Source organism: Otolemur garnettii, unplaced genomic scaffold (genome assembly GCF_000181295.1).
Source record: "Otolemur garnettii isolate 467f Iridium unplaced genomic scaffold, OtoGar3 scaffold00003, whole genome shotgun sequence".
Classification (NCBI taxonomy): domain Eukaryota; kingdom Metazoa; phylum Chordata; class Mammalia; order Primates; family Galagidae; genus Otolemur; species Otolemur garnettii.
The window spans coordinates 36965014-36979983 of record NW_003852398.1 but is presented as its reverse complement, the minus strand read 5'-3'; the positions used below and the strand labels follow the sequence as shown (position 1 = coordinate 36979983).

General features: G+C 38.8%; 1 protein-coding gene across 2 annotated transcripts in view; it reads right to left on the bottom strand.

The window, feature by feature from the left end:
- Positions 1-14970, bottom strand: part of SIL1 (SIL1 nucleotide exchange factor) — a 258671-nt gene that overhangs the window by 66011 nt on the left and 177690 nt on the right. For both annotated transcript variants that reach the window (XM_003782152.3, XM_012808719.2), the window contains exon 6: positions 4020-4211. In XM_003782152.3, coding sequence (XP_003782200.1) covers positions 4020-4211 — 192 coding nt within the window. The remainder of the gene's footprint in view (positions 1-4019; positions 4212-14970) is intronic.

The window sequence follows — 14970 nt, the reverse complement described above, 5'->3', positions numbered from 1 at the left end:
GTCATGCCATAGCACTCTACCCAGGGGAACAGCTTGAGGCTCTGTCTCAAAAAAAAAAAAAAAAGAAAAGTATTCACCACCATCCTGTGGTCCTTCCAGATATTCTGAATACAAAACCATGGCTCAGAATCATGTCATTAGATGCCTGGAATGGTCAGTAACCAAAGTAGTACAAATTCCTAGCAGAGGCACTGACATTCTGTCAGCCCCAAAGCAACACAGCCCAGAATCACAGAGGTTCTGTTCTAGATTCAGGTTATCTATATTACTCCAACAGTAATTCAGTGTGATATAAATGCTGACATTTATGTAAGCACTTCAACCTTTTCAAGATGTTTTCTCATTTTTTAAATTTCACTAATAGCAAGGAAGAGAAGAGTCATCCTGCCCAGTGCACATCAAATCTGGGCCTTCCCCAGTGACATGCAAGAGAAAGCATGGCCAGAGCCCAGGTCCACAGCTCCCCATCCAGGTCTGGGGCCAGAACTTTTCTCAACATGCCCTCAGGATGGGGTAGGATAGGCAGAGAGAGCAGTAAAGGAGGAAGGTATTCGGAAGGTGACTGAAGGGAGCTATGCTAACACTCAGGAGAAAAGGGAAAAGCAAAGCACTGAGATGAACAGGGAAGAGAGGAAGGGAGAAATGGTCCCTAACTGAGGAGTCATGTAAAGAAAGACAAATACACAGGCCCAGGGTAGGTGAGGGTACAGAGGCTGCTCCTTATAAATAACTCACAAATTATTTTCCACTCACATGGTTTTGCTTTTCATATATCCTATTAATAATTCAAATACAGCTGTGAGGAATCCTTGGGCAGACCCAGTTCAAGTCCTTGAAGCCTGTGGTTCCTCAAAACTCCATTCAGTGACTGGAACGGGAGGTGACTGGGGAAGGTCTTGGCTAGAAAAATCTTATCTTCCTTGAAACTAGCACTATATCACCTAAATCCCTCATCACAACTGGAATTCCCAGCTGAGTTTTATCTTATTTATTCTGCCAGTGAAATCACAGCTTAACATTGCTGCATGGCAGTCTGATGGACCACCTCAAACCAAGAACCTTACTCTTCCAATCAAAAGACCAATATTCTATCAGAGTGCTAGAAAGAAAATGAAGGGAAAAGAAAACACCAATGATCCAGAACATTCATGACCTGCTGCCAACAGACAAACTTGGCTTCTACCCAGAGAATGGCTGCTGAGATGACCTCAGACTGAGTCTGCTCATGTGCAAGAAATTGTTTACCCCCCATCCAGTGAGCTGTGAAGCAAAGGGTTGTCACCGTAGGTATTATTACATTGCTAAGGGGACCAGAGGACCTGCAAGGGGACAAAAAAAAGCTTTCTTGGGGCACTGCTAACCCAAGCCTTCTGTGTACTCACTACCGTCTAGGTTTGATAAGATGTCCAGTCATACTGATATTTCATGAGCAACTAAAGTAAGCGCCTATAGAAACTTGATATCTAAAGATCCACCCAAGTTTGTTAAAAAATAAAAGCTGTCAACTTCACAGCAGGACTGAGTTGGCCAATGACCCCTGGGATCCTTAATCCTTTAACTATTTTTAATGGAAAAGTTGGAGTTTTTGTTTTTTACTCTGGAGAACAAAACTAGAAAGGGGAACAAGAATCCAGTTCATTTTTTTCTCTAAGAGGATCACGGTCTTGCTATTTGAGGCTTAATAAAGAGTTATGAGAAAAGAAAGATGAAGAAGCTGCTCCATAATTCCTGCAGATAGACTGAACACTTATCCTTTTTTACCACAGAAGCTGGCAAAATCCTAAAGAAAGAAAGTCTTTTAGGTTAGTTTATAGAGAACAAGGACACCGGCGTGCATGGGAGGACACCAAGCATCTATGCCTTGATAAGGCTCTCAAATAAGCTTTTGATTATGACTACACAGCCACCTGGGCCACCACTGTCCTTAGTCTGGATTACCACGATAGCATCCTATCTCGCTCTGCTTCTATCCATACTCCCACCTGCGTCTAATTCTCAACACAGCAGCTGGAAAGATTCTTTTAAAGTTAAGTCAGATCATGTCATTCTTTTGCTCAACATCTTCCAATAATATCCAAGTTTACTCTTTTCTATGGCCTACAAGGGCCTCTATGTTCTTCCTTCCATTAACTCTCTGCTTCTCCTCAATGGTTTCTCAGTTCCAGCCACACTGACCTCCTGCAGTTCCTCAAACACTAGGTATGCTCCACCTCAGGGCTTTTGCATGTGCTGTTTCTTTTGCCTGAAACACTCCTCAACACTAACAATCTCTATCCTGATCTACCTTTTATTTTTCCATAATATTTGTCTCTTCAAATTTATCATATATTAATTTACAGATTTGTTATGTTCATCCATTGACCACTGCTAGAAAGTAAGCTCCAATTCTGTTCACAGACATATCTCCAATGCCTGAAACAGTGCATAGGACTTAACAGGTACTCACTAAATTTATCTATTGAATAAATGAATGGCTTCTCTTGGCTCCTTAGCTCTCCACCTATGCCCTTTTGAGCTACATTCAAAAGGTACCAGTTTCCTTTGAGAAGCAAAGTGGTCAAAAGTTTAAGAGCACAAAGTTTAGGGTCAAAAGGTCTTGGTTGCAAATCCCAGCTCTACCATTCAACTAGGTTGGGAGATCTTTAGCAATTACATAACCTCTCTGTGCTTTATTTTCTTCGGTTATAAACTGGAATTAATAGTGATGCCTATTCACAGGGCACCTATGGAAGTTAATCAATTAATGTATACAAAGCACTGAGGTAGTGTCTGATATATAATAAACATTAGCTATTATAAGTCTAATTAGTTACTTCTCTGCTTCAAAGTCTTCCATTATGGCTAAAACCATAACAAACATGACCTTCCCAACCTCACCTCTCTGACTCCCGACCCTTCCTGCATTATCTATGATATTCCTCCCTTGGCCACTGTGCCCCAATCACTCCAATCTTTTCCAGGCCCTCAATCTCACCAAGCTTACTCTGCCACCAAAGGTTTCACATGGGGTTTCCTCTACCTGAAATGCTCTAATCTAAGGACTGGCAAACTTTTCCTAATGGGTCTAATTATAAACATTTTTGACTTTGTAAGCCATATGGTCTCTGTCACAACCACTCAACTCTGCCACTGAAGCATGAAAATGGCTTTGAAACAATCTATAAAGAAATAGGAGTCACTGTGTTCCAATAAAACTTTATTTACAAAAGGAAGCACCAGGCCAAATTTGGATTACAGGTGATAGTTTGCCCTTCCCTGCAAGAGGTGATAGTCTCCCCTCTTCACCTCGCCAACTGCTAATCATCCTTTAATGCTTACCCTGAATGTCATATCCTTTAAGACACCTTCCTTATTGCCCCTGACTAAGCTCTACATCACCCTCTTATATACTCCTACAGCACCCTTTGGGTGAGCCCTTATCATCATCTTAAATTGTCTTACCATTTAATCATTTATTTGTTCAGTTGTTCATTATTTAATTGCTTCCCCTTTCAGATTATAGGTTACATGGGACAAGAACTCCACTCCACATGAAAAGGGGGTGGTTCTGGCCTCTAAAAATCTATATTATTGGCCAGACAGGGTGGCTCACACCTGTAATCCCAATACTTTGGGAGGATGAGGCAGATAGATGGCCTGAGCTCATGAGTTCGAGACCAGCCTGAGCTAGAATGAGACCTCAGCATTGTGGTAGGTGCCTACAGTCCCAGTTACTTGGGAGGCTGAGACAAGAGAATTGCTTGAGTCCAAGAGTCTGAGTTTGCTGTGAGCTATGATGCCATGACACTCTACCAAGGGTGACAAAGTGAGACTCTGTCTCTCCAAAAAAAGAAGAAGAAGAAGAAGAAGAAGAAGAATGTATCTTGCTACAATAAACAATGGGATCTAGATTTAAAATACGCTATTCCCTGGGAAAGAAGTAAACATTCTGTTACTATTTTCTTAGGATTTAGAGAAAGAGCATTTATTTTGGCAACTGTTAGTTAAAAGTCAGACTTCAAGACAAAGAAATACAGTACCTGATGGACATAATACTCAAGATCAAAGAGTGCAGCAATCTTCTCTTCCAAGCTGGAGCTGGAACTATTAAACTTGTTGATCAGCCGTACCATGATCTGCATGTCAGTCTCAATGACAACATTCAGCTCATCAAACTCCTTCTTTAGCTCCTCAATGGGGCGGAAGAGTCGCTTTACCTCAGCCTGCCTTGCCTAAGGATGGAAGCAAAGAGATGATTAAGTCAATTGGCAACATCTCCCTAAGAAATCAGTAGTCTACCACGGAAACCCATCCTGAAAAGATTGTTGATCCAAGATTCTCAATCTTCTCTAACATGCACTATCAAAAATCCTGATGCTTTCTAAGATGCTCAAAGAATAGAGCTCTCAGAATCTAGCCATACAGGCCTTGTTCCATAAACACACTCAAGATTTTCCAGATTTCACTTGCAAGTCTAACTACCAGTGTTAAGGAAGAATGGAACATCTTCTTATTGCAATCACTGAGGTTAGGGGAAGCCAAGAAAGCTCAGCTTCAAACCCTAACCTCACATGGAACAGCTGAGCTCTAAGGCAAAATAACCCACACCCTGGTATTCTACCTTTCACAATCACAGAATATCTTGGCCTACCCAACCAATAACATTTTAGGGAAACTTGGATGTAGAAAACTGGGAAAGAACTGTTAGAGCTGGAGTAATTTGCTGATGAAAATTAAATCACTGTCATTACTGTCAATCTAACTGCAGGTGTACAATTTGTCCAACTGTTTGAAATGGTTAAATTGCTGCATGTACTACTATACTCAAATCTCAAACAATTTCCTCTCAATCCCTCCCCACTGCACACACATATAAAGATTTTTAAAATGAAGTTCTGTTAGAGGTGAATAGAAGACATTAATTAAATATTTTATACATGTGACACTCCATGTTTTCTTCCCATTTTTAGAAGGTAATTCTTGTAAAGAGAGTCTGAAAAGTCACAGTGGTTTGTGTATCTATCTTCCAAGAAAAATTAAAAGGCACAGATATTTATAAAAAGCAGGATGATGAACAGCTGTCAGCTTCAAATTGCTCATCTATTACCTACGGGTTTCTTGCTCCAGTTACAAGCACTCCACAGAAACACCAACCAAAAAGTCTCTTTAGAAAGACCAAGCTCTTAGCAGAGTAATCACATCTATAGGACACCACATTCTGATTCTTTGGGCTAAAACAACAACTGCTCTCCCTGCACCCAGATAGAGGATTCAGACTGGGTGCCAAAGCAGGTGAAAAAGTCTGAGAGGGCTGAGTCACTTTCTAAGCTGTGAGATGACAGGCAAGTAAGCACAATAAGAAACTAGGGACATCTGCTTCACAGAAATGACGTATAACTGGCTCTCAAGAAGGCCTTTAAAAGAAATAATAATTTTATTTTGAAATAATTATAATCTCCCAGGAAATTATAAAAATAGTACAGAAGGTATAATGTACCCTACATTCAGCATCTCCCAATGTTAACATTTTTATATGCCAGGCAACGTCAGTGGCTCAGTGGGTAGGGCGCTGGCCCCATATACCAAGGGTGGCGGGTTTTAACCTGGCCCCGGCCAGCTAAAACGGCAGTGGCAACCGCAATAAAAAATAGCCAGGTGTTATGGTGGGTGCCTGTAGTCTCAGCTACTCAGGAGGCTGAGGCAAGAGAATCACTTGAGCCCAAGAGTTAGAGGTTGCTGTGAGCTACAACGCCATGGCATTCTACTGAGGGCGACAGAGTGAGTCTCTATCTCAAAAAATCAAAACAAAACATTTCTATATACCAAAATCAAGAAAAGGTTGTAAGCATAATAGTGTTAACTAAATGATAGACCTTATTCAGATTTTAAAATATTTTACATATACTTATTTGTTCACATAAAATGTATGAAAATATGAAAATTGTATCTTTCTATAAAATTGTATCCAAGATACAGATTTATGTAACCATTAGAACAATTAAGGTGTAGGACTGTCCCACCACTACTAAATAATTTGGTACTACTGTTGTGATACCCCTTTATAGATCCACCTCATCCTCCCACCCTATTCTCTCCCAACCCTATGCCATGGCAACCACTAATTTGTTCTCCATTTCTATAATTCTGGCATTTGAAGAATGTTACATAACTTTCTAAGACTGACTTTTTTCACTAAGCATAATGCCCTTGAGATCAATCCAAGTTACTGTATACATCAATAAGTCTTCCATCATATAAATATACAGTTTGTTGAACTGTTCACCTTTGAAGAACAACTGAGTTGTTTCTGGGTTTTTGCTATTATGAATAAAATTGCTACGAACATTTGCATATAGGTTTCTGTTTAAACATAAGATCTTATTTCTCTGGGATTAATGCCCAAGAGTGCAATTGCTGGGTTATATGATAAGCATATGTTTTGTTTTTTAACAAACTGCCAACTATTTTACAGAGTGGCCGTACCATTTTATGTTACTACTATCAATGTATAAAAGATCCAGTTTCTCCGTATTCTCACCAGTATTTAGTATTATTACCATTTTTTAATTTTAGGCACTCTAATACATATATCATAATAGCCTGTTTTGGATTTAACCTGTATTTCCCTAACAGCTAATGAAGTCAAACATCTTTTCATTTGCTTATCTGCCATCCACATATCCTCTTTAGTGAAATGTCTGTTTCTATACTTTGACCACTGACTAAATTTGTTGTTCATTTTTACTGTTGGGTTTTGAGAATTCTTTATATATTCTAGATAAAAGTCCTTTGTCAGATACAGACAGTCCTTGCTTTGCATGGATCTGATATATACCAATTCCAAATACCATGGTTTAAATAACACCAGTCTTCAAACTGAAATTTCAGTTACCACGCTATGTTAAATGTGAGTAACTGCATAAAGTACCAACTTTTCTGCTAGCTCTTCAGTCCCCAAATCACTATATAAATAACAATGTCCATCATGATCACTGACTGATCACGTCACTTCTTTCAAAGTCTACCAGAGATTGGTCACTGTGCATACTGTGACATTCAATTATACAAAGAAGCAAAGTATATATAGTTGTATGGCCTCCTCATCTCCCAATGGTAAAACCACGTAACATTTCACAAAAATGAATAATCAAAAGCAAAAACTGACCAGCAAAGATAAAAGTACAGCAAAGAAGCAAAAAATGCTAACTTTGGCAATGAAATTCAACTTGAATGTACACAGAGCTATAGAAGAAATAGCTGACCGTGGGAATCCTTATGCTGCTGATGTTTGATAAACTCCAGATATGCAGCCAGAGGAACTTAGCAAAGGCAAATTTATGGACACAAATTAGGAAAATGATAGGGGAAAAAAAAAGCCTTCACATTACAAGAACTCTTGAAAATTTTACAACATTGAAATCACAAAGGATAAAATGCTGGAAATTGATCCATACTTAGAAAGAGTATTGTAATTCTCCAAGACATAAAGATGCTTATTCCATGTCATAAGTTATTTGATGAGAAGCTAAGAATCTCTGTTCAAACAACAGTGAAAAGTTCTTTTTACGAGAAAAATAAAATTTAATCCTCAAGGTTTCTAATTTTTTAAATTATAGTGTACAAAATAAATATTATTGCTACTTTTTAATTTGTATATACATTTATAACCAAAGCAATATAGTTTAATGTTTAGTAAAAACTTTTAAAGGTCACAGAACAATCATAATTTTCCCCTTGATTATATTAAGATTGCTTCAACTAGTTTCAGCTTGCAAAATCATTTTTACAGTCCCACATAATAACACGAAGTAAAGACTGCTGGTATACAATTTGCAAATATTTTATCCAATAGTTTATCTTATCTTCATCTATCTTAACAGGATCTTTTATAGGGCAAAAGTTGTTAATTTTGGTGAAGTCTAACTTGACAATTTTTTCTTTTATGAGATATGCAATAGGTATCATGTCTTAACTCTTTATCTGGTCCTCGTTCACAGAGATTTTCTCCTATGTTTAGTTCTAAAAGCTTTTTTTTTTTTTTTTTTTAGAGACAGAGTCTCACTATGTCACTCTCAGTAGAGTGTGCACAGCAACCTCCAACTCTTGGGCTTAGGTGATTCTCTTGCCTCAGTCTCCTGAGTAGCTGGGACTACAGGCACCCACCACAACGCCTGGCTATTTTTTTGTTGCAGTTTGGCCAGGTTTCAACCCGCCAGCCTTGGTATATGGGGCCAGCGCCCTACTCACTGAGCCACAGGTGCTGCCCTAGTTCTAAAAGCTTTTTCTTTTAGCTTTACATTTACATTTAAAGCTATGACATATTCTGAATTAATTTTTTTCACAAGGCATAAGGTTTAGGTGATGGTTCATTTTTCTGTTTATAGATGTCTACTGTTCATTGAAAAACTGTTTTCTAATAAATTCTTTTTGCACCTGTCAAAAATCAAGTCAGGTATATTGGTGTGGGCCTATTTCTGCATTTTCTCTTCTGTTCCATTTATCTGTTTCTTTCTCATTATCAATACCACATTGTTGTAATTACTGTAGCTACACAGTAAGTCTTAAAATTAGGTGGAATGATTTCTCCTCCTTTATTATCCTTTTTAAAAATTGTTCTAGCTATTCTCATTCCTTCATTTTTCTATATAAACTTTAGAATATCTTATCTATAAAAAATTCTTTCTGGGATATTGATCAGAATTGTACTAAACCTATAGATTGAATTGGAGAGAAATGACATTTGTTTTTTTGAGACAGAGTCTCACTTTGTTACCCTCAGTAGAGTGCCATGGGATCATAGTTCATAGCAACCTCCAACTCCTGGGCTCAAGCAATTCTCTTGCCTCAGCTTCCCAAGTAGTTGGAACTACAGGCACTTGCCACAGTGCCTGCTATTTTTAGCACTATGGCTCAGGCTTGTCTTGAACCTGTGAGCTCAGGCAATCCACCCACCTCGGCCTCCCAGAGTGTTGGGATTACAGGCATGAGTCATTGTGCCAGCCCTGTTACTTGTGTTTTTAATTTCAGTTACCAAATATTCATTGCTAGCATATTAAAATACAATTGATTTGGCTCGGCACCCGTAGCTCAGGGAGTAGGGTGCCAGCCACATACGCTGAAGGTGGTGGGTTTGAGCCTGGCCCAGGCCTGCTAAACAATGACAACTGCAACCAAAAAATAGCCGGGCATTGTGGTGGGTGCCTACAGTCCAAGCTACATGGGAGGCTGAGGCAGAGAATTGCTTAAGCCCAAGAGTTGGAGGTTGCTGTGAGCTGTGATGCCACAGCTCTACTGAGGGGACACAGCAAAACTCAATCTCAAAAAAATAATAAATAAATAAAATAAAATAAAATTGATTTCTTTTTGTTGGCTTTGTATCCTCTGACCTTGCTGAATTCCTGGGTTGGTTTTTTTTTTTTTTTTTTTTTTGCATTTTCTGAATTAACTTATTAATTCTAGAAGGGTTTTTAATTTTTTTTTTTGAGACAGAGTCTCACTGTGTCGCCCTGGGTAGAGTGCCATGTTGTCGCAGCTCACAGCAACCTCCAACTTTTGGGCTTAAGCAATTCTCTTGCCTCAGCCTCCCAAGTAGCTGAGAGTACAGGCACCCACCACAATGCCTGACTATTTTTTTTTGTTGTAGTTGTCATTGTTGTTTAGCCGGCCCGGGTGGGGTTCAAACTCACCAGCCTCGGTGCATGTAGCTGGTGCCACAATCACTGTATGGGCGCTGAGCCAAGTTTTATTTCTTAAAGTTTTTAGGGATTTATACATAAATAATGATGTCATGGAAAAGGGAATAGTTTTTATTTCTTCCTTTTCAATATATATGCCTTTTGTTTTCCTGCCTTGCCTTACTGCATTGTCTAGGACTGTGGTGAATGCACGGTGAGAGTAAACATTCATCCTTGCTTGTTTCTGATCTCAGCAGCGAAGTACCTAGTTTTTCACTAGTAAGTATGATGTTGGATGTAGAGTTTTTATAAATGCTCTTTAATGAGTAAAGTTTCTATTCCCAGTTTTCTTAGTCGTTTTTTTTTAATGATGAATGGAGGTTGAATATAGTTCAATGTTCTTTCTGTATCAACTAATCTATGATATATTACTGAGATGGTGGATTACACTATCTGGTTTTTGTATAATGGACCAGCTTTGCATTTCTGTAAAAAATTAAAAATTACAACCAAGTGAGGTTTGTTTTATATATTGCTAGATTTGATTTGCTAATATTTTGGGGAGGATTTTTGTATCAATATTCATAAGGGATGCTGGTATGTAGTTTTTTTGGACTTTGGCTCTGGTATCAATACTGGCTTCATAAAATAAGTTGGGAAGTGATCCTTATTGTACTTTCTGGAAGAAACTCTGTAGAACTGATATTGTTTTGAGTATCTGGCAAATGTCTCTAATAAAACTATCTGTCCTGGAAATTTCTTTTTAGAAGATTTTTCACTATGAACTGAGTTTCTCCAATGTTTATAGGACTTTATGGATTTCATACTGGATAAGTCTGAGTATTATATGGTTTATAACGAACTGGATTATTTCATGCAAGCTATCAAATTCATATGCAGAGAGTTGTTCATAATATTCTATTGTCTCTTATATTTTCCCTTTAATGTCTGTAGAATATGTAATAATATTCCTGGCTTTATTCTTTTTTTTTGAGACAGAGTCTCACAATGTCACCTTCGGTAGAATGCCGTTGTGTCACAGCTCACAGCAACCTCCAACTCTTGGGCTTTAGTGATTCTCTTGCCTCAGCCTACCAAGTAGCTGGGACTATAGGTGCCCATCACAACACCCGGCTATTTTGTTGTTGTTGTTGCAGTTGTCATTGTTGTTTCGACCCCCCTAGCCTCCGAGTACGTGGCTGGCGCTGTAACACTGTGCTATGGGCTGCTGAGCCTGGCTTTATTCTTGATGTTGGTTATTTCTATCTTATTGGTTTTTTGTCTTGTCAGAAGTTTATCATCTTTTGATTTCACTAATATTTGTTTTTATGCTTTCAATTTCATTAGTTTCTGATTTTACTTCTGCTTACTTTGAGCTTAATTTGATCATCTTTTCCTAGTTTCTCGAGGTACAACCTTTTATTATGGATTATTGCTTCTCTAATATAAGCATTTTGTGCAATAAATTCCCTTTTAGCTTTAGTTGAATCCTGCAAATTAGGATAAATTATGTTTGTTTGTTTTGAAACAGAATTTTATTCTGCTGCCATGGGTAGAGTGTCATGGCATAATCATGGCTCATAGCAACCTCAAACTCCTGGGCTCAAGTGATCCTCCTGCCTCAGTTTTTCTATTTTTAGTACAGACCAGGTCTTGCTATTGCTCAGGCTGGTCTCGAATTCTTGAGTTCAGGCAATCCACACACCTCAGCCTCCCACAGGGTTAGGGTATGTTTTCATTTTTACTTAGTTCAATGTACTTTCTTAAAAACTCCCTTATGATTTTCTCTTAGTCTCAAATATTTAGAGATTTCCCTTCTAACTATTACTAGTTTCTACTTTGATTCCATGACAGTCAGAGAACATACTCTGCATATTTTAATTCTTTTAAACTCATTGAGATTTGATAACCTAGGATATGAATGTTCCATGGCCACTTAAAAATAGTATACATTCTGCTGTTGAACAGAATGTTGTATAAATAGCAATTAAATTTTCTGATTGGTTGATGTGTTTTTAAGCTCTTTAGTATCCTTGTTGATTTGCTGTCTAGTAGTTCTAGCAATTCTGAGAAAAGAATGTTAAAGATCTCAACTACATAGAGGTTTTATTTTTTTAGAGACAGGGTCTCGCTCTGTCACCCAGGCTAGAGTACAATGGCATAATTATAGTTCACTGTAGCCTCAAACTCCTAGGCTCAAGCAACTGCCCCGACTCAGCCTTTGGAGTAGCAGGGACTATAGGCACACACCATGCCTAACTAAATTTTTTTATTTTGATACAGACAGGATCTTGATGTGCTGCCCAGGCTGGTCTCAAGCAGTCTCCCACCTCAGGCTTCCAAACTACTGGGATTACAGCATGAACCATAAAGCCTAACCCAATTATAACTGTGGATATATCTATTTCTTCCTTTCAGTTCTATCAGTTTTTGCTTGTGGTATTCTGATACACAAACAAAGGTTTGGTGCATAGATGTTTACAATTACTGTGTATTTTAGTGGATCAGCCCTTTTATCACCATGTAATACTCTTTTTTATCCCTGATCATTTCCCTTGCTTTTATATCAACTTTATTTTATATTAATGGAATTTTTCTTACTTTTTAAAAATTAATGCTTGTGTGATATACTTTTTATTCTTTTACTTTCAGCCTAACATGTTTATTGCTATATTTGATTGAGTTTCTTATAGAAAGCACACATTTGGGTCGTTTAAAAAATCTATTATGACACACAATCTATTTTTTGATTGGTATATTTAAACCAACTGCAAGACATTTTACAATTATATTTACATTTTAACATAATTTTTGATATCTTAGAGTTTAACTTTGCCATTTTATTGTTTTCTTTTTTTTTGAGACAGAGCCTCAAGCTGTCCCCCTGGGTAGAGTGCCGTGGCTTCACAGCTCACAGCAACCTCCAACTCCTGGGCTCAAGCGAGTCTCTTGCCTCCGCCTCCCAAGTAGCTGGGACCACAGGCGCCCGCCACAACGCCCGGCTATTTTTTGGTTGCAGCCGTCATTGTTGTTTGGCGGGTCCGGGCTGGGGATTCGAACCCGCCACCTTAGGTGTACATGGCTGGCGCCTTAGCCAGTTGAGCTACAGGAGCCGAGCCTTTATTGTTTTCTAGTTGTTCCTTCTGTTTTTGTTTCTGTTCCCTTTTCTTGCCTTCCCGTGGCAAGGTAAGGTACATTTGCTAGGATTCCATTCCAAGTTGTCTATGTTTTTGAGTATAACTGCTTGTACATTTACTTATGTTGATTGCTCTAAGTATCACAATATAAGTAACTTATAATCCACTGGTATCAATGTTTCATCACTTTCAGTGAAGTACAGAAATCTTCCAATTATATTATTTATTTAGAGGCAGAGTCTCACTTTGTCCCCCTCAGTAAAGCACCATGGCATCATAGCTCACAACAACCTCAGACTCTTGGGCTTGAGCCATCCTCTTGCCACAGCTTCATGAGAAGCTGGGATTATAGACACCAACCACAGCACCCAGCTATTTTTAGAGACGGAGTCTTGCTCTTGATCAGGCTGGTTTTGAACCTGTGAGCTCAGGGCAATCTACCTGCCTCAGCCTCTCAGAGTGGTAGGATTACAAGAGTGAGCCACCATGCCTGGCCTCAAGTCACTATTTCTTGATTATTTTTTTATCCCATACTCTTTTTCTCTTCCCATCTGGAACTCCAAGACACAAACAGGCGATCTTTATTTGATTTTTTTTTATTAGATCTTTTGTTATGGTCCTCTAGGTCCTTAAGGCTCTGTTAATTACTTTTCCAATGTATTTGATGTTGTTCAGATTTTGTAATTTTGATTTACTTGTCTTCAAGTTCACTGATTTTTTTCTCTGTCATCTCTATTCTGCTACTGAGCCAATCCAGTGACTTTAAACTTTTTATTAATATTTTTCAGTTCTATAATTCCATTTCATTATTGTTTTATCCTCCATTTCCACCCTGAGGTTTGTTGTTGTTGTTTTTTTGAGATAATCTCACTTTGTTGCTCTCAGTAGAGTGCTATGGCATCATAGCTCACAGCAACCTCAAACTCTTGGGCTCAAGTGATTCTCTTGCTTCAGCCTCCCAAGTAGCTGAGGCTGCAGGCACCCACCACAATGCCCAGCTATTTTTAGAGACAAGGTCTCACTCTCGATCAGGCTGAACTGGTGAGCTCAGGCAATCCACCCACCTCAGCCTCCTAGAGTACAAAGATTGTAGGTATGAGCCACTGTACCTGGCCAGCATGTTGAGGTTTTCGTTTGTTTCAGGAGTATTCATAATTGCTTGGTGAAGCAATTTTATGACAGCTGCTTTAAAATCCTTGTTAGAGGGCGGCGCCTGTGGCTCAGTGAGTAGGGTACCGGCCCTATATACCAAGGGTGGTGGGTTCAAACTCAACCCTGGCCAAACTGCAAACAACAAAAAAAAGTAGCCGGGCGTTGTGGTGGGCGCCTGTAGTCCCAGCTACTCAGGAGGCTGAGGCAAGAGAACTGCCTAAGCCCAAGAGCTGGAGGTTGCTGTGAGCTGTGATGCCATAGCACTCTATCAAGGGTGACAAAGTAAGACTCTGTCCCTAAAAAATAAATAAATAAAATTCTTGTTAGATAATTTTAATTGCTGAGTCATCTCTGTGTTAGCATCTGTCTTAGCCAGCTCAGGCTGCTATAACTAAATATCACAGACTGGGTGGCTTAAACAATAGACATTTATTTCTCACAATTATAAAGGCTAAGAAGTCCAAGATCAAGGTGCCGGCTGATGTGGTTACTGACAAGGGTTCTCTTGTCTCTGGCTTGCAGATGACCACCTTCTAGCTGCATCTTCCCATGGTGGAGTAAGAGTGCTGGTCTCTCTTCTTCAAGGATATAAATAAAATCATGGGGGCCCCATCCTTATGACCACTCCTAAACCTAATTAGCTCCCAAAGTCCCCACCTCCAAATAACATAACATTAGGGATTAGGTTTTCAACATATAAATTTTGCAGGGAACACAACATTAAATCTACAACATTATCTATTAATTGTCTTTCCTAATTCAAGTTATGATGTTCCTAGTTCTTTGTATGATGAGTAATTTTCAATTTTATCCTAGACATGTGGGTATTAAGTTATGAGACTCTGGATCATATTTATCTTCTTTTTCAGTAGGTAATCATGCTAGTTAGGTTGAGAATGTTGTTTCTGATTACTTGTGTGGGCTATGGCTCCAATGACACTTAAGTTTTCAGAGCATTTGTACTCCTAGTCTGATTTATTTCCTGTGTATGCTACCTAGAGGCCAATATGAAAACTTGGGAAGTATTC